At 36.6% G+C, this 27,175-nt stretch overlaps 1 protein-coding gene across 5 annotated transcripts in view; it reads left to right on the top strand.

The window, feature by feature from the left end:
* The window catches only part of sick (sickie), a 377,677-nt gene extending 350,981 nt beyond the window's left edge, over positions 1 to 26,696 (top strand). For all 5 annotated transcript variants that reach the window (XM_088263668.1, XM_088263667.1, XM_088263666.1 and 2 more), the window contains 15 exons: positions 1,981 to 2,064; positions 5,437 to 5,565; positions 7,475 to 7,630; positions 8,928 to 9,189; positions 10,474 to 10,619; positions 12,659 to 12,844; positions 14,706 to 14,913; positions 15,527 to 16,199; positions 16,835 to 16,984; positions 18,288 to 18,469; positions 18,971 to 19,079; positions 19,784 to 19,976; positions 20,898 to 21,053; positions 21,277 to 21,360; positions 24,755 to 26,696. In XM_088263668.1, coding sequence (XP_088119794.1) covers positions 1,981 to 2,064; positions 5,437 to 5,565; positions 7,475 to 7,630; positions 8,928 to 9,189; positions 10,474 to 10,619; positions 12,659 to 12,844; positions 14,706 to 14,913; positions 15,527 to 16,199; positions 16,835 to 16,984; positions 18,288 to 18,469; positions 18,971 to 19,079; positions 19,784 to 19,976; positions 20,898 to 21,053; positions 21,277 to 21,360; positions 24,755 to 24,877 — 2,841 coding nt within the window. In that variant the 3' untranslated portion in view covers positions 24,878 to 26,696. The remainder of the gene's footprint in view (positions 1 to 1,980; positions 2,065 to 5,436; positions 5,566 to 7,474; positions 7,631 to 8,927; positions 9,190 to 10,473; positions 10,620 to 12,658; positions 12,845 to 14,705; positions 14,914 to 15,526; positions 16,200 to 16,834; positions 16,985 to 18,287; positions 18,470 to 18,970; positions 19,080 to 19,783; positions 19,977 to 20,897; positions 21,054 to 21,276; positions 21,361 to 24,754) is intronic.
* The last annotated feature ends 479 nt before the right edge of the window (positions 26,697 to 27,175 follow it).

Below are 27,175 nucleotides of genomic sequence, written 5' to 3'. Positions count from 1 at the left end.
AAAATCTAATATCCTAGGTGAAACTAAAAGTTCGTTGACTTTGGTAACTCTTCGATTTGTATCCCTCTCTAGGTTAAAATTATTAAAATTTTTGACATCTCAATACGGATGTGATAGGGGTGGGCTACCATTTTTAACGATTTTTTTCGTTAATTATTAATTGATTTGGCAGTCACTTTGTGGTAAAATCTATCCATTTTTAATTAATGTTTTACTTAGTAAATACCACTATTTCTTAAAATCTACTGTGACACGTGTTTAGATGCATTCTGCATCATTTTCAAACACCGTATGTGAAGCTAATTCTAAATTTTAGAGTGGGGTCCTTGGGACGTTGAAGGTTGAAGAGCGGGGAGTAGCTGTTTCTTATAGATTTTTTTTATATATTATATAGATATTAGATTTTTTTCGTTTTAACGTTGCGCCAAAGATATTAAATTTGCTGCCCGAAACCATTAAGAATTCCAGTAGTGATCATGTCTTTAAGAACAGTGTCCGTCGATGGTTGCTTCTCGTTGGAAGGGACAAGGTAGAAAGTGAATTAATTAGTCCAGGTGTAATTATTTTATTGTAAAACCTTTATACTGTAAATTGTTATTGTATCTATCGTATGCAGTGGCGGTACTTCCCTAGAAGCCCAAAAGCCCGGCTTGCCTAAAAACTCCAAATAAAAATGACTAAATCTAGACCAAATGATTAAAAATACATAATTAATGTGTGACTGTTTTTAAATTATCGCGCGCTTATTTGATTATAAACCACTATGCATGCCATTATATGGTGATGGTACTTATTGGTAATGGTTGATATCTGAGGAAGATATTTTATTAAAGTGAACATTTTCTTTATTTAAAGGCGATGGCTATACCTTACAAAAGCTACATGTATGCATATTTTTACAATGATTCCAATACATTGTTTATATTTATAATACTTTCTGGGTGCTTACTATACTGGGAATAATATGAGGTGAAGAAATTATAGGTACATCATATATTCACGAATGTGAAAAATAATGGGTTTGCCTTACTGGTAAACCCTACGCACGCCACTGATTGTATGTAATGTATATAATCTAAAAGTAAAAAAAAATAAATAAATAGGAAAATTGTATTGACATGTAAGTATTACGGCTCAACACAGGCCATGCCTAAAGAGCCGTAATACATATAGTAAAAAAATGTATGTTTCTATGAAATAAATAATTATAATAATAATGAAAAACTATCCTAAATATATAATAGTTCAAATAATACATAATATTTCTCGATAAATTTCAAAAGGTAACAAAGTTTTATGTTTCATAATATGTAACCAACAACTGAAATTGCATTTATGTACTGATTTAATCGGAGAATATTGATTTCTCTTAGTTTAACCTTTTGAGTGTGTCCAAGTATTTGGACACACTCAAAATGTTGATAATAAAGAACTGCATGTGTTTATGCGCCCTTCTTTGTTAGCGCCGGATAGCTCGTACAGCATCCAAATATCTATCTTATGCACTTTCCCAATCCGGTTGAAATAAAATCGCACTGTAGGCCAGGAAGATCTCAGTTTCTGGTTTGATTCTTCAATGGTTTGAAGTGGATAGGACGCAAACAAGTTCAAACCTCACCGTTTTGAAATGATGGCGCAATTCCTGGCCCACCTAAATATCTCCCTTCTAACCCTTATCCGCACCCAATGGTGCAGAGGGCACTGCATCATATAGAAGCAGCGTTATCTCGATCGTTAAATACACGAAGGAAAGGTGATCAGCCTTCCGCTTTAGGTACTAGTCCAGGGTCATATTAAATGAATATTAGACTGAAAAATCACTAATATTATTTTGAACCTCTAGGGAATCGAACCCGGAACCTTCAGCATGGTAGCCTAGCGCGCTAACCACTGCACACAATGGAGGCGGACCTAAATATACGTATTATATATTTCTTTTATATTATTAGTATTTAATGGATTATATTTTTATTGTTTCAGGCACATGTGGTCTCCGCGTTTGAACAGAGTTTATCCAACATGACCCAGCGACTTCAGCAGCTCACGGCAACTGCTGAAAGAAAGGTAAATAAAAATTATAATTTTGGATAGTTTATACAGCGTCATTTTCGTAAAATACTACCTCAAGTAGTGTGGTGGTCAGTCATGGGTTGAATGGTGAATGTTTTTTACTATTATTTTTTTTTGTCAAGGGATCTTGCATTCCTTATGTCACTGCGACCATATCAGGTCTATTGTGACCTCCCTCTGTATTACAGCTCACTGCCAAGACTTACGTGAGTCATGTAACTCACGACCTGTCTGAATGGTGAATGTTACACGCGTATAAAGTTATCAATTAAACCAGCCTATGGCAGGACGAAAACCTTGTAAATACTCAGACTTCCATATTCCTGGATTTAGAGAAAATTAAGTTACGACTTAGTGCTGGACTTAAGCTGAAATTTAAAAAAAAATAGTATAAAAAAACATCGGAACACTCTGTAGATTTTGAAGAGTCCAATTTGGGACTTCGTGATAAGGACAGAGGTAATTTTGGTGACAAAATGTCTCTACACGTGTATATGATAATCTCGAAACCGTGAAACGAGAAGAATAAAGATAACGTATGACTTACTGACCAAATTATCCCACATTATACACATTATCCCACATTACATTGAGGTTTGTGTGGTAATCTGATACATTGTCACATTATCGATCGATTTCACGATGCAGCTCAATGACAATACCACAATTAGTTTCCAAGAGAAAAGAAAGCTAGAGTACTTTGGGCATTTCATGAAGGGAGAAATACCAGGTAATACGTATAATACAAGCGGCAGATGAAAATTCATAAAAAAGACATCTCAATGAAGAGTATGGAAGTCTGGGTATTTACTAGGCTTTCGACCTGTCAAAGGCTCTTTTAAGTGATCACTTTCATTTCGTGTCGGGTTGTGGTCCCGTGGTTAGTGTCGCGGACTCTTAAGTCAGAGTTTTTCGGTTCGAATCCACTCTACCGCAATTTGATACCTATTTCTAATAATGAGCCGCTTAGGCTCACAGAAATAGTATGAAATTGAAATATTTGTGTAAATAATAAAAACAAAAATATTTCTTTTTTAAAAAAATCGAAGAAAAACAATTTTTTTCAATACAAAAACGATGTTATAAGAAAAGAAAAAAAAGACGCCTCTAGTGAAAATTCTAGTGATTCAAGTACTTTCTTACGAAATTGGATCATATATATAGAACTTCCAAGAATTTGAGTATTGTGGTTGTCAATCATGGGTAGAATTGGTGAATGTTACACGTGTGTAAAGCGATCACTTAAATCAGCCTTTGACGGTCGTAAGCCCCGTAAATGCCCAGACTTCCATATTCTCCTTCATACATGTTGAAATGTCAAAAAAAAACTCCCATAATTGGAGATAATCCAGATTTGTGAACAAGTATTTGGACAAACTTAAAATGTTGTAAAAGAAAAATCAATTACGTCAAATGTTACCTGGGTGTAAAGAAAATTAAGTTGCGATTTAACGTATACTGGGCCTTAAAATACACCGCGCGAATAATTCGTTCACTTCTTTCAACAACGTCATATACTCGTATCAAAAATCGTCAATATTTAGTAGTGTATGTTTTCGGAATGCCCAGAAAATGCACTATATCCCAGCAAAAGCGGCATATTTTTAACTTAATATTTACCCGCTACAGGGCAGAAAGTGTTGTTTTTGCATTTTGAAGAAAAGGTATTGTTTAATTATTTTTTTTAATATCCTCAATATTTTTCAAATGGAGAAAAAACCTTCAGGTTTTACCTAAAAAGATCTGTTGCACAGTAAAAAGTTCAATAAGTGGCTTTATATTTATTTTTAATACATTTCAAACTTTAAAAACGATCTCCTGAAAAATCAAGTTTTTTGATTTATGACGTTTTATTTAGGAGTGAGCGAATTCTCATTGTTCCTTCGTACTTTTAAGTGAAAAAAAACCACTTAAATACGTAAAATTGTTCTGTAATCCATTTCACGCACTGTCTGCTGGCAAAAAAATGACAGATGATGATGACCGAGTCGTTGGTCTGAAAAACAACGCCAACGCAGCGCGTGTGGTCCGTAATAACGCAGTAACCCGATCTCATAAGCCGGGAGATCTAACTTTTGAGGTAACATTAACCTCAAATGGTTGTTTTAATTGTTTGGGGTCAATTTCGTGGGTCATCCTGAAGGTGTTTGGTGTGCTTTGTTTTGTGTACGTATCCGTTTCGTAATACAAGTCGCTCACTCCTTTCAAGAACGTCATAAATCAAAAAACTTGATTTTTCAGGAGAACGTTTTTAAAGTTTAATAATATAATACAATGTATTAAAAATAAATATCAAGCCACTTTTTGAACTTTTTACTGTGCAACAAATCTTTTTACGTAAAACCTGAAGGTTTTTTCTCTATTTGAAAATTATTTAGGATATTTCAAAAAATAATTAAACAATACCTTTTCTTCAAAATGCAAAAATAACATTTTCTGCCCTGTGGCGGGTAAATATTAAGTTAAAAATATGCCGCTTTTGCTGGGATATAGTACATTTTTTGGGCATTCCGAAAACATGCACAACTCAAAATTGATGATTTTTGAATTATGACGTTCTTGAAAGGAGTGAGCGAAGTAGGTTTTTTTTGTTATTAACAATGATTTAGGGTTCTTTTGATACTTTTTTTTTTAAAAAAAGAAGAAATATTTGTGTTTTTACTATTTACACAAATATTTCAATTTCATACTATTTCTGTGAGCCTAAGCGGCTCATTATTAGAAATAGGTATCAAATTGTAGTAGAGTGGGTTTGAACCGAGAAACTCTGACTTAAGAGTCCGCGACACTAACCACGGGACCACAGCCCGTCACTAGAGACTACTTAGAGCTTAGATACAATATATATTTTCCGGCTTCAACATTTTGACATAAAATACTTAATGCCTTACTCGTAATAATATACATAATTCAGTTTGCGTCCGGCAACGCTGAGAGCCGGACGTTAGGTCACGCCCATTTTTTTCAGAATGTATATTGGATTTTTTTTTTAAATATCCATATTAAAATATATATTTTTATATATTTTTTTAACTCCTTTTCAAAACCATTTATTTATTCTGAAGAATTCTTTTTTTTGTCATATACAAAAACTTTTTTATGAAAAAAAATCATTTTCGTCAAATGATGCCTGGGTTTAAAAAAAATTAAAAGGTAGAATGAAATTAAAAAAAAAAAACTATATATTTTTTTTTTATTAAAAGGTTTGAATGACAGCAAAAAATATCCATTGTAGAAACAGTGAAATTTTATCAGACATGTATTCTTGCAAAAAATCAGACTTTCACATTTCACATTTTACTGATATTCTTATTACATTTGACATCAATTTTATTTTTGCTCATGTTTCCTTCTGTCTTTGCTCAGGACTCGGAGCTGACGCAGCTACGCCAGACTATAGAGTTGCTCCGGAAGCAGTCCATCCAAGCTGGACTCACCAGCGCCCACATGGCCTCCATGGGCATCAAGCAGGACTCCGTCAGTGGACCCAACCAGGCAAGCTCTAGTTTCATCTTAAAAAAAAACTAACTGACATCATCATCTCGCTCAAACTCAAATCAACCTTACTTCAACACCAATATTTCAACCAATAATTGGGGTGAATCGTCACTCAGTTACGAACAGGGGTATGCATTCCATATAGGCAGAAAAGCAGTACCTATCCTAACGTACCTACCTTACTAATTAGTACCTAGCTTTTGCCTAACCTTGTAAGTAGTACCTAGCTTACCTTACTACTGTAATGGCCCAGCCATTTTTGATTTACACTTTTACAGTCCTACCCAGAAAGTCAAGGGACTCAGTCGGTCATTTGATTGCAATTTGTTGTCCGGCTTTGGTGCGAGATGCGTTCCCATGGCCATAAATCGGTACAACATTTTATGATTCTCTACCCTAAAGCAAGAGGGTTTTTAAATAGTCTAATTTGGTATTTCGTGAGAGTCGGGTGTAACATAACTTAACAGAGCTGTTTGGAAACATATATTGAGTATTGACTGCCGTATTGTTGTTTCTTAAATAAACATATAAATAAATAGTCGATACCGTGTTCTTAATTAATACTCGCTTCAGTCCAACCTGCCTCCTGACATAAAGGGGACTCAAGTGTTATTGGGCGTCAACAAGTGCTTATCAAAAGTGTCGTCGCCCACGTAGCACGTGTCCTATTACACTACCTACCTCTACTTTTTTTTTGTTAATATGGAATGGCGTTGCACATGGAATACATTGCATTTGCCAATGTCAAGTTAATTGAATTCTTAATTATAAAATATGATAGACTTATTATTAAACTATAAATTTATTCCATTTAATTAAAAAAAAACAACTAAAAGTCTATACATAATAGGGCTCCTGCTCGCCAGGATGAGATGGATATCTGTAGGGAGGGGAATAAGCGGGGCCAGAGATTTAAAAATTTTGGCATTTGGTCATTTATTGGGTAAACAAAGAATATGTGGTTAAGGTCTTCCTCTTCAAAACGACACTCGCAAATGGGGGAGTCAAAGACACCAATCCTCGCAAGGTGCTCTCTCGTACAGCAATGACCCATCCTCGTTCGACAAATGCTGGATGTATCTTTCTTGTTCTTCGAAATTTTCCTAAACCAAAGACGGGACGGGACAGTAGGCTGAATGAGAAAGTAATGTTTTCCCTTTGAAATTTTGGTGGTGTTCCATTTAAGGGACCAGCTGGAAGACATATCAATATTTGGAATTGTCAAAAGGTGTCACCTACCTCTACTGTCTACCCTAATTAATTCTCTGTGCTTGCCACTGGTTACGAGTAGGTCCCTAAATAAACAAGCAAGCCCGCAAGGTTGCCTTCACTGGTAAACTACAAGCTTTGCCTGCCTACAAGTTTGTTAGCCCTGCGTACTGTAAAAACCCGCATGGACATGCAATCTTTCTCTTCCTGCACGATTGCCGTTCTAGATACTTGACCATGACGCTCGCGTCACTAAATTATTGTCAACTAGACTGAGTGATTTTTAAGTTTTAAAGTCCTTACTCATATTTTATTTTATAACTTAAAATTAATAAACTGTGTTTATATGATCGAGTAAGTATGTTTTTACTTCATAAGCAATCTTCTGATCAATCTAAGAGAGCTAGGTAGGCACATCACACATAGAGTACTTTTTTCTAAAAAGGAATAACCCGCGAAGCCTCTACTATTAGAGGCTTGTCTGCAGGTAGGACGGTAAGGCTAAGGAAAGTAAATGTGAAAAATACATCACAAACACCCAGACCATTTGAAAATAAATCTTTCTTGAATTTGTTTTACAATTGGGTGGTATCGAACCCTTGATCGAATCGAACTTCGTACCTCAAAATCAAACAAACAAATCTAGTGGTAGTGTTCCCCAAGGGTGCAGTTTTGTTCTCATACTGATTTATTTCAGGAGCTGCCGAAACAGCCGAGCACGACTGGCAGCATCGGTTCCGGGAGCGGCAGCAACATGACGCGACACCTCTCAACCGACAGCGTCAACAGTCTCAACAGCCTCAGCAGCGGATGCTCATCGGCGCAGGACAAAAAGCACAAGAAGAAGGGATGGGTGAGTTCTTTGTAAAAGTGGATTATCGTGGGGCAAAGAACCTTCGATGTGAAGTCTTACAATTAAAACGCTTTGCGTGCGGTGCCCTTTGAATTTACCAGTCCTTGCGGCATTTTCTGTGAAGCCGGATAAATTATGTCTTATAATTTTCAATCATGGTGTCCTATCAAATGTTTCTAAAGCAGGAATAATGTCATTGTCTGAGTCTACGTATCGCTCATTCCTTTCAAGAACGTCATAAATCAAAAATCGTCAATTTCAGTTGTGCATGTTTTCGTAATGCCCAGAAAATGTACTATATCCCAGCAAAAGAAGCATATTTTTAACTTAATATTTACCCGCTGTAGCGGGTAAATATTAAGGGATGCCAAGGATTAAAACAAAACTTTCTGCCCTGTAGGGCAGAAAGTTTTGTTTTTGCATTTTGAAGAAAAGGTAATATTTAATCATTTTTTTAAACATACTAAATATTATTCAAATGGAGAAAAAACCCTCAGGTTTTACCTAAAAATATCTGTTGCACAGTAAAAAGTTCAATAAGTGGCTTGATATTTATTTTTAATACATTGTATTATATTTTTAAACTATAAAAACGTTCTAAAGGAGTGAGCGATATGTGATCTTTTGAAGGTAGAAGAGATTGGTCAGAGCCAGATTACTTTAAGACTAACTACCATGTATCTCAGTTTTTTCCTTGTTGTCCTACGTTTTCCAATAATCACGTATCAATAATCACGTATCGTATTGTTGTCGGGCAGTTTTTTCATCAACCCCGATCCTAATTATACTCTGGCAGTCTGCCGCCCGACCCTCAGTATACTAATCACAAGTAACCGCAAACCTACCATAATTCCTATCTGTACAACATTTTTTAGCGTCTCGCGCTTTTAAAATTCCTACTAGTTTAAAATCTATGCTTAGTTTTCAAAACAATGCATTTTTCGCAGTGTGTAAAACTGTCCCAAAAATAAATAACAGTACCGTAATAAGTAACAGTACTTGAACTTTGATGTATTACTAGAACCCAGTACAAAAAAAAATTTAAATCTGTATTTGGTCTACAATAATGAACGTATCGTGACAATAAGTGTCACCTGTCAGTGAAACAATGAATCATGTCAATACATTCATTATTGTAGATCAAATACAGATCTAAATATTTTTTTTTACTGGGCTCAAGTAACACATCAAAGTTCAAGTAGCCCCGTTCTACAGTAGTAATTTTAAGTTTAGTTATATGTTCTTATGTCTATGTTCGGTTTCCCAAATGACTTATAATTTCTCTGTCCATTTTCAGCTGAGATCATCGTTCACAAAGGCCTTTTCGAGGAACGCCAAGATCTCCAAGACCTCGAAGCACTCCTCCCTCAGCCACCTGTCCCCGTCGCAGGACCACAGCGGACTCGGTGACCACCAGCACGGGGTCATTCGAGAGGGATCCAACGAGAACAGTCTGGAGAACTCCCACGAGATACTGGCCGACACCGCGGGAGACAAGAAGCACGACTCTTCCGACAAGGATGGCCTTCTGAATGGCAGCAGCGCTTCCAATGAGACAGGTGACTATTTATCCATATTCATTCCCTATATGGAACGTACGGAGTCCAAAAACTGCCTCCAGACTGCCAGGAGATTTGCCCACAGCTCATCGACCCTCTACTAGGTGCAATAGTTCGTACTTGTCTCCTCTCAGCACATGCCCCAGATAGGACACCTTCCGGACCTTGATAACAGTCAGCAACTGTCTACCTGCTCTTGCTCTTTGAAGCACCTTTACATTGCTGGCAATATCGGTCCATGGAATACGTAGCACCCTACGATGTAGTTATATCTGGAATGTCTGTAACCGGTTCATAGTGCTAATCTTAAGGGTCCACGATTCTACTCCGTATAAAGGCACTGGCCAAACATAGCACCTAACCATTATTTGTCGAAGTTTATTTTATTTTATTTTTATTTGTATACATTTATTTAAATCACAATTTTTACATATTTAGAAAAAAAAATTTTTTTTGCAGAGACCCACCTTGTGTGTCTTGTCAGTGGAGTTCTTTTTTAATACATTTTTTGTTGTTTTTAACGATTTTAACCTAATATACACACAAAAAAGAAAAAAAAATTAAGAATGTAGACATTTTACAATTTTCATAAAATTAACTCTTGATCATTTACCCAAGTATTAAACAAGTATTGTAAAATACGCCCGTTGTCCGCCTCCGTAGTGTAATGGTCAGCACGCTCGACTACCGTACTGGAGTCCCAGGTTCGATTCCCAGGGGTGGGGGTCAAATAAATATAAGTGATTTTTTCACTCTTATATTGATTGCATATTACCTAGGACTGGTACCGGAGCGGAGGGCCGATCACCTTTCCTTCATGTGTTAACGATCAATATAATACTGCGTTTATATGATGCAGTGTCCTATGCACAATTGGGGTGCGGATAAGGGTTTGAATGAAATTAATGATTGAATGAATTGTAAAAAATGCCCTCAGCATGAAAAATCCTTGAGAGTGCACATTTTTGTAAATTTAAATTTGAATATATCGTAGTCATACAGGAGAAAGTGACCAAGTGCATTTTTAAAAAAAAACGTGATTATTGACCATTTGATATCTTACTAGCTTAATATTGCTCTGAAAAAATCCCAAAGGATTTTAATCTTAGAAGTATAATATATTGACATGTCAAAAATGACTAACTGCATAGATGTTTATTTTATTACCAAGCAAAAGTGACTTAAATGGCCCTCCTGAACATTTAACGTTTTGTTAGTTGGTCACTTTCTCCTGTACGACTACGATATGTATAAATTTTTTTAAATTCTGGATGTGTTGTTTAGATGGAAGTCGCTGCGACCCTCAGCTGGTGGATGAACTCAAGAAGCAGCTCAGGGAGAAAGACCTGGTTCTGACCGACATCAGACTGGAAGCACTCAGCTCTGCCCATCAACTGGAGAGTCTCAAAGACACTGTCATCAAAATGAGGGTATGTGTCCCACGCATGTCCAGATGCCCTTCAATCGTTCTTTTCACACTCATATGCCATGGCCGCTATCAGGGATGTTATTAAATCATAACAGATGATCAAATTATCATAAAATGTGATAGGAGTGTAGCTGTGCACAGCAGGCCGTGAATTTTTAATCATTTTTAAATCTTATTTTTATAACTTAAAAACATTACACCTTGAACGGATATTTAAATAACTTACCAAATTTATTCAATGTGCGATGTATTTGCTTCCCTTTACTTTGATAAACATATTTTAATTTTTCAGAAAATGTCAGGGTTGTCACAACTTGTCACATATGTATTAAAATCGATATATATATATTTTTTATTGTAAACTTAATTTTTTATTTTTTTTTGTTGAAAAGAAAATTAAAAGTCTTCTAATGTATGGTATTGTTCAAAACACGTAAATCAAAAACACAGAAAACACAGAGCACAGTTGAAACACGAAAAACACAGAAACAAACAACACAGAAAACACACAAACTAGTTAAAAAATTGATAATTGTTCCGCACAAGTATCAAAAACTAACAAAAATCAATAAATCATAATAAAATTATTGACGCGCGACAGATACCAGCAATATCACGCGAAAATTGACAACCCTATTTTAGTGACTCTATTGTCTGTCAAACGAAGCTCGTGGGTGGATCTCTGTAAAATCGATAATATCAGAAAACTGTAATTTCATCTGTTTAGTGAAGTAATACAAAATCATCCCAATAGATGTCTCTGTGTGTTCCATATTTTAAATTAATAAAAAAACGGGACATATGTATGATACAGAGGCTCAAAGGCAAGCGAGAAAACTCGCTATTTTTCTATGGCCGGCCTGCTGGGCACGGCCAAGAATGCGAGATATCTTGCTCTTGGCACAGAAACGGTTAATTGATTCGGCAGTCACTTTGTGGTAATATCAATCCGTTTTAGTTTTACTTGGTATAAACCATGGGTCGGCAACCTGCGGCCCGCGGGCCGCATGCGGCCCGCGAGACATCTTGGTGCGGCCCGCGAGATTCTCGCCGCAACGCACATGACGGACGATATTATACACAATCGAGTGAAAGGAAGCGAGAAAGGGAGCGAAGGGAATCTCATTGATTTTATTAAATACAATAAATGTCATTAAAATATACTCTTAGCGTTTTATTTTTAAAACTAAAATATTTGTACATAAATATTGTATGTATACCTACTGCAAGTGCGGCCCGCACTGATCCCCATGAAAATTAAATTTGGCCCTTTTACAACAAAAGGTCGCCGACCCATGGTATAAACAGTGGTTTAGAAATACCACGGTTTCTTTAAATCTACTGTGTGACATTATTCGATGCATTCCACATCATTTTCAAACAAATATAAGAGTTTAAGCACACAACTCTAAATTTGGTCATTAACTTCGTATTATTTTTTATATCTCATCAAAGATGAAGAAGAATATGGAAGTCTAGGTATTTACGAGGCTGATGACTGTCATAGGCTGGTTTAAGTGATCACTTTACACACGTGTAACATTCACCAATTCTACCCATTATTGACAACAACACTACTCAAATTCTTGGAAGTTCTAAATATGTGTACTTCACTAGAGACATCTATTGGTGAGATGAAAAATAATATGAAAATGACTCCTGTAATTTGAGATAATCCAGATTTTGTATTTGGACACACTCAAAATTTTGTAAATTAACTTCCTATACACTTTGCCTTTTTAAACCGCACTGGCTTCAATAATTTCATTAATTGATTCAGCAGTCACTTTGATGTAAAATGTATCCATTTTTAATTTAAGTTTTACTTAGTAAATACCACTATTTATTTTCACCTGGGAATCGAACCCAGGACTTCCAGCACGGTAGCTAAACAGCATAGAGGCAGACAACTTGTGTAACTATCCTCCCTTTGTTTAACTATCCATATGTAAATTGTGTATTGTAAAGCAAGGGTTTGTAAAGGTGATTTTCCAGGAAAAAAATTCACTGTGCAACATTTTTTTTATCTCATTGTTTTAGAACGAAATGCTGAATCTGAAGCAGAACAACGAACGCCTGCAGCGATTGGTGCGGCCCAAGTCTCTCGCCGGGAGCCACGCCTCATTGGCCAACGGAGCCAACCCTCCGTCGCCCCCGGCTCCGCCCACTCACGACGACTCCAGGAGATTCAGCGCCGCGGACGCTCAACGACCTTCCAACGATAACGTAAGATCATATGCTTGTCCAAACCAGTTTTTGTCTCTCTTATTTTGGGAATTGAATTGTGATACTTCTTGACAGCTTAGCACATTTATATTATTTTTTGACATCTCATCAAAGATGAAGATGAATATGGAAGTCTGGGCATTTACGGGGCTGACGACCGTCATAGGCTGGTTTAAGTGATCACTTTACACACATGTAACATTCACCAATTCTACCCATTATTGACAACCACACTACTCAAATTCTGGAAGTTCTATATATATGAACCAATTTTGAAACATTGTTCTTGAATCACTAGAACTTCACTAGAGACATCTATTGGTGAGATGAAAAGAAGCTCCGAATCCTGGATTATAATCACACACATGAGAAACGCCAGAAAATACGAATGTGCCCAAATACTCGTTCACAAATCTGGATTACCTCCAATTATAGGAGTTATTTTTGATATTATTTTTTGACATCTCATCAAAGATGAAGAAGAATATGGGAGTCTGGGCATTTACGGGGCTAACGACCGTCATAGGCTGGTTTAAGTGATCACTTTACACACGTGTAACATTCACCAATTCTACCCATTATTGACAACCACACTACTCAAATTCTTGGAAGTTCTATATATATGAATATATAAGAGTTTATAGTTATAATATAAGAGTTTCTGCTTAATAAACAGCTTCTTTACATCTCACCAATAGATGTCTCTAGTGAAGTTCTAGTGATTTAAGAACAAGGTTTCTAAATTGGTTCATATATATAGAACTTCCAAGAATTTAAGTAGTGTGGTTGTCAATAATGGGTAGAATTGGTGAATGTTACACGTGTGTAAAGTGATCACTTAAACCAGCCTATGACGGTCGTCAGCCCCGTAAATGCCCAGACTTCCATTATTCATCTTCATCTTTGATGAGATGTCAAAAAATAATATGAAAATAACTCCTGTAATTGGGAGATAATCCAGATTTTGTGAACAAGTATTTGGACACACTCAAAATAGCACATTTAGTCGGGGAATCTTTCCAATAGATTGGCACTTTTGCTAGTTTTCTTAGATTAGTTTTCTAAGATTTCATTAATTGATTCGGCAGTCACTTTGTGGTAAAATCTATCCATTTTTTATTTATGTTTTACTCGGTAAATACCTCTAATTCTAAGAGCTAAACTAACAGCTGCTGTAATTCCTTCTTTAGTTTACACAACACAAAAAATTAATCTTACGATCGTTGTATTTTGAGATATAGTATCATGGACCATGGAGAAAGGTTACTAAAGAACTGAGTAGTCCACTTGCAAACCACGTAACGTTAGACAGAATACATTAACTAGTTTGAAATGTCATATTTATGTGGTTTTACAAGTAAATTCAACTTTAACTTTAATATCGGATATTTTATTCAGGCTAAAAGCTTTTGCCCACCTCCGTGGTGTAATGGTCTGCGTGTCTAGCTACTGTGCTGGAGGTCCCGGGCTCGATTCCCAGGGGGGGGGGTGAAAATAAATATTAGTGATTTTACACTGTAATATTTATTTCATATTACCCTGGACTGGTTCCTGAAGCGCAAGGGTGATCACCTTGCCTTCATGTAAGTAATGATCAAGATAACGCGTCAATTCCATGCAGTGCCCTATGCACCATTGGGTCCGGATAAGGGTTATAAGTAAGTAAGTAAAAGCTTTAAATAACAGGGATTGTTCAAACAGGGATTTTAGAAATAATGTTTTTTGCCAGTATACCCACCATATATATAAACAGAGAAAAAGTAACTAAACCGTTCCAATCAAAGGGTTAATGCTAGTTGCCATCGATGCCATCTGGTGCAGACAGGAGATGGATGATTAAACCGTGCCATTATTTTTACAGGAGCTGGAGCACCGCCCACTGGAGCTGGACTACATGGCGTCCCCGCGGGCGGAGTGCGGGCTGTACGGCGGCGGAGAGGGCGGCGGGGGCGAGGGGGAGGGGCTGCTGCTGACCACGGGACGCCTGAGCGGCGTGGCCTGCGAGGACTCGCTGCTGCCGGCACCCAAGTGCCGCGAGCTGGCCATGGGCGAGGCCATCGCCGACCTAGGTGAGGACTCTCTGCAGGCAATATTCAATAGAGACAAGCAAATACACTGAAACCTCTATCTATCGTTCCTCGATTAATCGTTTTCCCGGATAAGTCGTTTATTTCTTCTACCCCGAATTCATTTCATACAAAAATAGATCGCATCGATCGTTTCTATCCACCATTTTACCGCATTCATCGTTTGAATTATACTACTACATATTTGATATAATTTGTCTGTTTTTTTACTTTTTTATTTTTATTTTCTGAATTTTGTTACATTCGACGACAATATTTCAACGTGTGGGATACAGACTATCGAAAGCTTGTGTGATAGATACAGCAGAAGAGGTCTGAAGATCTTTGGGTTCTGTTCAACTTTGTATTTTTTTTTAAATAAATCATTTATTAACATCTAAAACTTGTATTCTTGAAATTTCCACCTACTAATGGTTATGCAGATTGGGAGGACGGTATCTTTACTCGATCGTTTCTCCTTGTGTATTGACTTCTTTATCCCGCATTCATTGTTTTCCCGCATTCATAGTTTATTTCAATAGGTTCCTTTAAAAAACATGTAGACTCCCCAACCCTGCCCTACCTTGTAAAATAAATTATACATATTTTTTTTCAGGTTTGAATGAAAACAGTGCAGACATCAGTGATGGCAAGAAAATCGCCATCGCAGTATACCTCGGCCAACCAGACACCTTCCCGCGGTACTTTGAAGAAGTCTGCGAATCCCTTAACAACTGCGACTCAAGATTCTACTCCAACCGCTCTTCGGCCGCATTCAACAACTGCCAACCGCCGTCGGACTTCATCCAGGACTCCGCCCTCTCGAGGCTGTCCCTACAGAACCCTTCCGGAAGTCCAGAGAAGGAAAACGGGCATGAATTTCAAAATCAGTCAAATACAAACAGCTTGAAGAGCAATAAATCTTCTCACAGCAACTTCAAAAACAGCTACGAGAACGGAACTAGCAGCACTTCGATAAACTGCAACGAATTTGTAATCGCGTACACTTATATCTCCGGTAAAACTACCTGGCAGAATCTGGATTACACTGTCCGCAAAACCTTCAAGGATTATCTGTCCAGGATAGATCCGGGAACCAATTTAGGTTTGAACACGGATTCGATCACTTCTTACCATCTGGGAGAGGCGACGCGAGGTCCGGAGGTCGGATTTCCGGAGCTGTTGCCGTGCGGCTACATCATCGGGACCGTGAAGACACTGTACATTTGTTTGCAAGGAGTGGGGAGCTTGGCGTTTGACAGTTTGATACCAAAGAATATTGTTTATAGGTAAGTGATTTTTTCCTTAATACACTAAGGACGGGAAGTGTATTTTTACCTTCTCTGCCGGCCTCATTTCAATGTCAGAAAAGAAAGAATTACATATTTAATGCTTTTATCTTAATATTATGTACCAATCTCTTTGTAAAGGTCTTAACTATTTGTACACACAGAGGCGTGCATTCTATACGTGCAGAAAAGCAGTGCTTACCCTAGATTACTCGCGTTCCATATAGAAACATGACCAGGGCCTACTAGGCCTTATCCTTACCCAACCCTCCTTTTTTTATTTTGATGGGAATCGTATTTATTATTTACCTTGTTTATTATGTACAAGGTTTATAGATCATCAAGTGGATTTTTGTTTCTTGTAACTAAAAGATGTTTTATATGAATCTGTGTTGGGAACAGGAGGGATAATCAAGTGTGGGCCAATCAGGAACTTATCCTTACCCAACCTTACCCTGATTAAAAACTCTGTGCACGCCACTGTGAACACAATTATCAAATCCCGTCGCCAGCGGTCCGCAAGGGTAAAAAACACTTGTCTGAAATGTTTTAATCGTCACTTTGCAAATGTTAATATCGGGGTTGGTGAAAAAACTGGCCGACAACAATGTGTTAACGTATGTATACCTTTCCAGATATGTGTCGTTATTAAGTGAGCATCGCAGAGTGATTCTGTGTGGACCGAGTGGCACTGGGAAGTCCTATCTGGCGGCGAGACTGGCCGAGTTCCACGTTGCTAGGACGGCGGCTCATCTCAACCCGGCTGAAGCCATCGCCACATTCAAGTAAGTTTAATTCTCGTCACATTCATATTGCAGTAGAGCGTGCTTAATGTGATCACACGCGGATAATGTTATTAACCTCTTGTGTGATTTGCCCGAATACAATTCGGGTACCGTAGAACGGGGCTACTTGAACTTTGATGTGTTACTTGAGCCCAGTACAAAAAAAAGATTAAATCTGTATTTAGTCTACAATAATACCGTATCGTGACAATAAGTGTCACCTGTCAGGGAAACAATGAATCATGTCGATACATTATTTGGTATATACCACCATTTCTTAAAATATGTTGTGACACGTGTTTCATTGCATTCAGCAAAATTATCAAATACCATATCGCTCACTCCTTTCAAGAACGTCATAAATAAAAAAACTTGATTTTTCAGGAGAACGTTTTTAAAGTTCAAACATAAAATACAATGTATTAAAATAAATATCAAGCCACTTATTTAACTTTTTACTGTGCAACAGATCTTTTTGGGTAAAACCTGAATATTTTTTCTCCATTTGAAAAATATTTAGTATATTTAAAAAAATAATTAAACAATACCTTTTATTCAAAATGCAAAAATAACACTTTCTGCCCTGTAGCGGGTAAATATTAAGTTAAAAATATGCCTCTTTTGCTGGGATATAGTACATTTTCTGGGCGTTACGAAAACATGCACAACTCAAAATTGACGATTTTTGATTTATGACGTTCTTGAAAGGAGTGAGCGATATGTGAAGCTTAGTCTAAATAGTTGTGCCTTTTTGAAGGTTGAAAGATGAAAATTGAGTGGAAATTGTTATTGTTGTTTTTTTATTTATTTTTTCATCAAAGAGAACATAGATAATAATAATAATCAATTTTTTTACCAAATAGAGGTAAAGTTAAGGTTATCTACACCAGCGATTTTCAAACTTTTTGAGGATGAAATCCTATTGAAACACTGATCCTATTTAAAATAAATAAAAAAAACCTGTTTTCATATTCATTATTTAATTATAATCGTTTGATGAAAAATCATTCAAAGTTACGTATATTATTCACTACTGACTTGTAGAGCAGTATACAAAACAACATACAAAATGATACTGTATTGACTCCACTGTAAATTGATTTATCTGGCTCCCTATGGGGGTCAAATCAATCAGGAGGGTCAAAATAAATATCAAGTCATTTATTTAATATTACCCTGGACTGGTGCCTGAAGTGCAGGACTGATCACCTTGCCTTCGTATAGTAAACTTGGTATGTGTTACTCTAGCAAAGGGTTAATTATGATTCCTTGTCGGCTTACTGATTGGTCGTTTGTTCCACAGCGTGGAGCACAAGTCGTCCAAGGAGCTGCGGCAGTATCTCAGCAACGTGGCAGAGCAGGGAGCCGGGGAGCTGATGCTCCCCTCGGTGCTCATCCTGGACAACCTGCACCACGCCAGCGCACTCGCCGATGTCTTCAGCGGACTGCTAGGCGCCAGGAGGACCAGCCTGCCTTGCATCATAGGTATGCTGTTATGGAATACCAAATATTGACCCAAGTAGAGAACCCAGTTTGTGAACAAGAATTTGGACACATCAAATGACTGGTATACCAGATTATCAAATCGATAATCGAATCCATATAGAAAAATCAGGGATCTGTTCTTTTATTTATCCTTGTGATGTTACAAATTATTAGTCAGATATTTCAACCGATGTCCTAAGGCCAAGGATTGACTTATTATTTTATCCAAAGTTCCACACCATGAAAAAATCCCTCCAAGTTGAACTGAGGTTCGAAACTTGGAGCAAAGTAAAAACACAAACGCTTATGTCAGCCGCGTATGGGGCATGTTTTGTGAAAACACATACGGTTATGCGAGCCGCGTGGATCCGGTTAAATCTACTGTGACACGTGTTTCAAAGCATTCCGCATCATACGGTGTTTGAAAATGATAAAAATAATAATAAATTGTTGATTTGTTGAACCTTTCCCCCCGTCCTGAGTGTTTTGTGGCCGTTTCAGGAACCATGTCCCAGGCCACCTGCAACACCACCAACCTGCAGCTGCATCACAACTTCCGGTGGCTGCTGACAGCCAACCACATGGAGCCGGTCAAGGGATTCCTCGCAAGGTACAATAACCGCAATAATAACAGTACCTTTAGTTAGATAAGCAACTTGGCTTATTTATTTATTTTATTTACCAAATGATATTTTTTATTGAAATTTTCAAAGAAATCATATATGTCATTTGATCATCAAAAATAAATTACAGTCATAATTTTTAATGAAGTATTCCGTATTTCACAATTTTAGAAGCATTGTAAACTCTAAAAAATAGTCTTCCCCTCCGAGGTATCATTCCCTGTACAATGCTAATATATTCAAATAATAAAATACCAAACAGTAAACAAAACAGTGCGAGCGGTATGAAAAATAGTCCAATATGTGAAATGACTCAAACTAAACTGGAGATTGAAATTGCATAAAAACTCTAGATTTCTAGCGATGCCTTTACAAGCAACACACTAGCCAATCCGGACAAGGCATCTCAAATAACGTCAACAGACTGTCACCTAGCACCCAGGTAGCAGATTACCCTTCAACGCGTTTTATTTCACGCTGATAACAAACCCGTATATTGCCGTTTCCCGCCGATAACCGACAGTCGACAAAAACGGCATTTGCCGTGTCCCGCAGTTGGCCGACAGTCCGCGAAAAACGGCAAATGCCATGTCCCGATGACAATGTGTTAATGTAAAAAAAAATTCGTAATAGGATGGTATGAATAGCTAGATGCAAGGACCTATTGATTAGTGACACTGTCTATTTGCAGATATCTCCGTCGCAAGCAGCTGGTGGCGGAGCTGGGCGGCTGCTCGCGGTGCCCGCGGCTCTCGGCCGTGCTGGAGTGGCTGCCGGCCGTGTGGCAGCACGTCAACTCCTTCCTGGAGGCGCACTCCTCCTCGGACGTGACCGTGGGCCCGCGCCTCTTCTTGGGATGCCCGCTGGACGTCGCTGCCAGTCAGGTGAATACTCTCATCTTTCCTTAATCACATACTCCACTACTCCAGAACGAAGCCCTTCATCTCCTCGTATCCTGTGACATAATTAATGGACTTTGGACAAAACTTTATTAACCCTTTGCTACCAGGACTCAAGCATAGGAACCCCAAGTACTATGCTTGAGTAAAATGGAGATTAGTTGGTTCATGTTGTGTCATAAGATGGTGGAGGATCATCAGTAAAAGAGTGCTAGTTCGTTTACTCTGGTTTATCCTTAAAATAAGTTACTAGGTAGCTCTAAATGACTGGTTTGTAGGAGAGACATATCGCTCACTCCTTTCAAGAACGTCATAAATCAAAAAGCGTCAATTTTCAGTTGTGCATGTTTTCGGAATGCCCAGAAAATGTACTATATCCCAGCAGAAGCGGCATATTTTAAACTTAATATTTACCCGCTACAGGGCAGAAAGTGTTGTTTTTGCATTTTGAAGAAAAGGTATTGTTTAATTATTTTTTTGAATATACTAAATATTTTTCCAATGGAGAAAAAAACCTTCAGGTTTTACCTAAAAAGATCTGTTGCACAGTAAAAAGTTATTGATTTTAATGAATAAGTGGCTTGATATTTATTTTTAATACATTGTACATTTTTAAACTTTAAAAACGTTCTCCTGAAAAATCAAGTTTTTTTATTTATGACGTTCTTGAAAAGAGTGAGCGATATCTAGAATGTCGCTTGTCAGACTATGTGGGGGTATATGCACAATTACAGGATGTTGTGACAGCAACACAACCAATATGCCCACATTCCTTAGTCCTCATTACTGAGGATTGTGACCCTTGTGGAAGCAATGACTCTTCTCCAGTTATCCCTTGACTGCGCGAGGTGCCTGCTCATTATTCTTGATTATTTAGTTATCATTATGAATTCCTTGTGTTTCCAGGCTTGGTTTACATCGGTATGGAACTACTCCGTAGTGCCGTACCTGGTGGAGGCGGCTCGGGAAGGAGTGGCCTTGTACGGGCGTCGCGGCGCGTGGGCCGATCCCGCCAAGTTCGTGCGCGACACCTACCCCTGGACGGACCCCATAGCCGCACAGGTAATGTTGCATTTGTTTAAAGTTTTGCCCATGCTGCCCATGCTTTCATCCAATATAATGCTTTGCACAACCTAACCTTACCATGTTTTACAAACCTAACCTAGCCATACCAATTTTCACTACTTAACCTTACCGAGTTTCACTAACCTAACCTAACCCATGATTCACTACTTAACACATGCTTCTCGGTGCCCAGATTTCTGATTCTCATTTTGCTTTGCAGAATTTACGTGGAATAACACTGGAAGACATCGGATTGGATGGAAACTCTACAGATAATGCCTCTACCAATAATCAAGACCCTTTGGTGAGTAGACTTCTTGGAATTTCAGTATTCACAGTTTTAATTTATGTATTAATTTTTATATCAAACACAGATTTTTTGGAACAGGTAGATGATTTCGTGTATTTGGGTAGTATGTTTTCTAGTGATGGAAAGATTGATAAAGACTTAGAAAGGAGAGTGAATGCTGGAAACAAAGTTAATGGTGCACTGAAATCAATTATAGCAAATAAAAACCTATCAGCGGAAGCTAAACTGGCAGTGCACAACGGAGTCCTGGTTCCAACTCTGATGTATGGAAGTGAAACATGGAGTTGGCAAAAGAAGGATGAAAGTAGACTGAATGCAGTCGAAATGCGATCTCTCAGAAGAATGTGCGACAAAACGATGTATGATAGATGTACGAATAGTGAAATAAGGAAGGAATGCAAAGCTGAGATAAGCATTATCGATAAAATTAAGAAAGGTGTGTTGAGATGGTTTGGACATGTAGAACGAATGAGTGAGGAAAGAACGGTAAAACAAATTTATGAGGCGAATGTTAGCGGGAAAAGAAGCAGAGGAAGACCGAGAAAAACATGGCACGATCAGGTATGCCAAATACTTGAAAGTGGTCAGGTTAGGAGTCGTAACAATCGGCGGATATGTATGAGGAGATGCATGAACGTGGAAGAGGCGAAGAATGTTTGCAAGGACAGAGTGGTGTGGCGCTCTATTCTCTCTGCCTACCCCTGCGGGGAAGCGGCGTGATGGTTAGTTAGTTTAGATTTTTTGAATCTACTAAGTTGTATTTTACTAACAAAAATACATAAAAAATTAATATTGTGACAATTGTTTCGCCTATTTATGGCATTTTCAAACGAATGTTCATTTTCATTCCTTTGAAAATGCCATAACTAGGCCAAACAATTGTCACAATATAATTTTTTTATGTGTTTTTGTTAATAAAATACAACTTAGTAGACTCAAAAAATCTGTGTTTCATTTTATAAATTAAAACATTAATTGAAATGCAGTTCTACAAATTAAACGCCAAATCAATAAATAAATTTACAGTTTTAATTGATAACAATTTGACATAACGAAACCTTCTGTGGTTGCGGGTATGCTTTTTGTTTTTAATTAGAATTTTACTTGGTAAATACCACTATTTAGAAGCAATAGAAAAAGTGGTATTTATCAAGTAAAATTTGAATTAAAAATGGATAAATATTACCACAAGGTGACTGCCGAATCAATTAATGAAAATATTTTTTTTATAGCTGAATATACAGATACATATCTCACTCTCTATTATACAAAAAAGATTGCAAAAATAATTCTTAAAAAGCCCAGAACTTACCCATCAAAACTAGTATTCGAAGAACTTAATATACCAACTATTGAAGAAATTTTTAATAAAGCCGCTAAGAAATTTTTAATAAAGCTGCTATCTTACAAATTTTTAAAGAAAAAACAATTGAAGTACAAAATTCAAGTAACTCTCGATATTCTAATAATTTAATTTTGCACAGATGTAAAACAACAGCAGCGTTAAACCATTATACGTACATAGGTAAAAAAAACTTTAATAAACTTCCGGAAAACTTAAAATCTATAAAAAATTATCAAACTTTTAAAACTAAAATTAAAAAATATTTAAGACTCACCCCTTCCTAGACTCCGTACCAAAGAATGTTTATTTTTAATTTTTAATTTACCTTGTTAATTTTTTATTTTTAATTTTAATTTACTTTGTTTTAATTTACTTAGTTTATAAAAAAAATAAAAATAAATGTGAAACGAACTCCCTCTCTAAACACAAGTATCTACTTTATTAGAGAGGTAGAAACGTTATATATAAGATGTTCTGTATATTTACCTATTTTGTATTTCAAAAATGTATTTTTGTAAAAACATAAAAAAAAAAAAAATTAAAAAAATATCTGATCATTCGGGCGATAATATAGCAGATGTATTTTATTTATTGTTTCGGCATTAACTTTGAATTAAAGAAAACACTTCGTTTTTTACCACTTGAGTTTTATTATAGACTACATGTTTCAGAAGTTAAACTTCCATCATTCAGGTCTGTATAATAACTCAAATATAAAATATAAAATTGTTCTATAAATAAGGAGAGGGGAAAGTAAGGGGAAGGGGTTAGTCAAGGGATGGAGTTTGAAAACAAAGGAAAAATGGAAAGCAATGGTGAAGAATTTTGAAACAATATATTATTTAATAAATTATTATTAGAATTCAGGTTTTTTAACTTCTGAAACATGTAGTCTATAATAAAACTCAAGTGGTAAAAAACGAAGTGTTTTCTTTAATCATTGTAGCAGATGTATCATTTACGTTGGTATGGGTAGGGCGGTTAAAAACTGATTGCAATAAAAAATATTAGTATTCTACCTAATATTTTTTATTAAACGCCGTTGAAATGCATTCCATCAGATGAATGTGTGGAAAATCATTGTATGACAGAATTTAGAATGTAGATATTGGAAAGGAATGTAAGGCTGAACTAGGGATAATTGAAAAGATTAAGAAGAGTGCTTTAAGGTGGTATGGACACGTGGAGGGAATGACTAAGAAGGTATATATTTGGTGGATGTGAATGGGAGAACAGATGGAGTACGGCCGAAAAAGACTTGACACGATCAGATCAATCAGAATCTAAAATATTTCAATTCAATTCAATTCAATTCAAACCCATATCCGCATCCCAATGGTGCATAGGGCACTGCCTCATATAAATGCAGTGTTTCGATCGTTAACACATGAAGGAAAGGTGATCAGCCCTCCGCTTCAGGTAATATGGAATAAATATTAGAGTGAAAAAATCACTTATATTTATTTGACCCCCCTAGCAATCAAACCCGGGACCTCCAGAATGGTAGCCGAGCGTGCTGACCATTACACTACGGAGGCGGACAAAAAAAAGTGGTATTTACCAAGTAAAATTCTAATTAAAAACAAAAAAGTATACCCGCAACCACAGAAGCGTTCGTTATGTCAAATTGTTATCAAATAAAACTGTAAATTACCTTTTATCAATGAACTCCCAAATATGGAATAAATATTAGAGTGAAAAAATCACTTATATTTATTTGACCCCCCTAGAAATCGAACCCGGGACCTCCAGAATGGTAGCCGAGCGTGCTGACCATTAATTACACTACAGAGGCGGACTAAAATCTAGTGGCCTCAAAAGTCTACATAATTGGAGGGCATGTATGACTAGATGTATGGTCGTGAAGATGGCTAGGAGTGTATGTCAGGACACAAGAGTGTGGGGTTCCATCCTCTCGGTCTACCCTGTGGGGAAACTTATGTAGACTTTCATGTAATACTACCCTGTAGTAGTATTACATGAAAGTCTACATTATAATTGTTGTAAATCATCTAATGCTATAATTGTTTGGGTTTGTTTTAGCTTAACATGCTGATGCGGCTTCAAGAAGCGGCCAACTACAGCGGAAACCACAGTCAAGACTCGGACAATGCGAGTCTGGACTCCAATCTAACCCACGACAGCTCCGCCGGGAATGAATTGTGATCGTAAACTGGAATTATACCCGGAGTGGTACATGGACCCCTTTAACACCATAATCGATTTATAGATTTGGCGTTTAATTTGTAGAACTCCATTTTAATTTACGTATTAAATGTTAAATTAAACACTGATTTTTTGAGTCTACTAAGTTGTATATTATATTGTTGAAACAAATGTATGAAAATGCCATAACTAGGCAAAACAATTGTTACAAAATTGATTTCTATGTGTTTTTTTTACAATAAAATACAACTAAGTAGACTCAACAGTGTTTGATTTAGCATTTAATACATAAACCATAATCAATATATGAAAACCTCCACACGATGACCTTGGCAGTCCATCAGGCCATATTGATTTAGGACATCAGGCCTTCTCGGCACTAATTTTGATGCTATTTGAATGACACTGTTAAACAAGTCGGCCATTTGAACAGATTGATTTTCGGTTTTTAAGTTCCAGTAAAATAATAATAAAATGTGAAATAATTTGCTATGATTCACATGATTTTTTTTCACAATATTTTGAGTGTGTCTAAATCTATGTCAATCTGATCGCCTCAATCTTTTAAAGACCGAAATCTGTCAAAATGGTAATTACTTCCATCAATTTGACACAAGAATATTTTAATCCAACTAGAAAAATATACGATTTGGAATCATATTTGTAACTCTCATGATTGTCATGGTTCATACATATTTATGTAACTCTCATGATTGTCATGGTTCATATATATTTATGTAACTCTCATGATTGTCATGGTTCATATATATATTTACGTAACTCTCACGATTGTCATGGTTCATAAATATTCATGATATGTAACTCTCATCATTGTGTCACGGTTCATAAATATCATTGTGTACAGTTCATAAATATTCATGATATGTAACTCATGTGAGGCATTGTGTCATGGTTCATGAATATTCACTATATTTAACTCTCATGATTGTGTCACGGTTCATATTCATGATTTGTAATTCTCGTGATTGTGTCAAGGGTCCATAAATATTCATGATTTTTAACTCTCACGATTGTGTCATGGTTCATATTCATGATTTGTAACTCTCATGATTGTATCACGGTTCATATTCATGATTTGTAACTCTCGTAATTGTGTCACGGGTCCATAAATATTCATGATATGTAACTCTCGTAACTGTGTAATTTTTCATGAATATTATTTTTTAATAAACATCAACTTTGTGAAAGTCTTCAGAAATTCCACAAGCAAATTTGTAACTCTGTACGTATTCAAAAGTATTTTCAAAGTTACTCCAATTAAAAGAAAAAAATGTGTATATCATCCACAAATAAATAACGAAAAATTGAACCAATTATTTAATCAAATAGTTAACCTTTTAACCGCGTTCACTTTGTTCCTGAGAGACGCCCGTGCGCGGCGGTATTTCGCCGTTTTTTAAATGATTACTTTTATCATGTATTTAGTTAAGAAACGATTTATTTTCTTAAACAAAAACATTCAATGGGATTCATTGTGCCTTTTTGGTACTCTATAATACACTCGTGTCACATTATTCTTGAAATATATCGTAATATAAACAAATTAGATCGTAACATAAATAAATCAAAGCCCGCATCGTGTGTCACTCTTACCCACTGGCGATGCGTAGCGTCGAGAGTGAGACAGATATAGGGCGTGATTATGGCGCGGACTAATTACCGACCGCAAGAAAAATCAGGGATCTGTTCTTTTATTTATCCTTGTGATGTTACAAATTATCAGTCAGATATTTCAACAGATGTCATAAGGCCAAGGATTGACGTATTATTTTATCCAAAGTTCCACACCATGAAAAAATCCCTCCAAGTTGAACTGAGGTTCGAAACTTGGAGCAAAGTAAAAACACAAACGGTTATGTCAGCCGCGTACAGGGAATGTTTTGTGAAAACACATACGGTTATGCGAGCCGCGTGGATCCGGTTAAAGACATATAAAAACCGTGTATTCTAATTTGTTTATACATTAATGAATTTTTATCAATTTATTCATCATGATGTAATTACTGTTACTTCTTGGTTGAATTGTCAATGTGACACTTTTGAGTGCACTGTTTTGTCAAGATAATTACGATGAATGTAATTTACGAAGAAAACTAAACTTCGTATACTTACGAAGGTTTTTTTTACAGCTAATCGCTTTTGTACAAATACCGTAAAGCTACTTTTGCATGAATAATATTTCCGATGTGATTTTTGTATTATATTAGGTTAAGTGTGTTTTGTACCAGAAAATATATATTATTATATATATGTAAGTTTGATACATTGTTTTCTATT

This window comes from Brachycentrus maculatus, unplaced genomic scaffold (genome assembly GCF_059751285.1).
Source record: "Brachycentrus maculatus isolate JH-2025_06_01 unplaced genomic scaffold, ASM5975128v1 h1tg000202l, whole genome shotgun sequence".
NCBI lineage: Eukaryota > Metazoa > Arthropoda > Insecta > Trichoptera > Brachycentridae > Brachycentrus > Brachycentrus maculatus.
The sequence above is the reverse complement of the archived record's forward strand: the minus strand, read 5'-3'. Positions and strand labels throughout refer to the sequence as shown.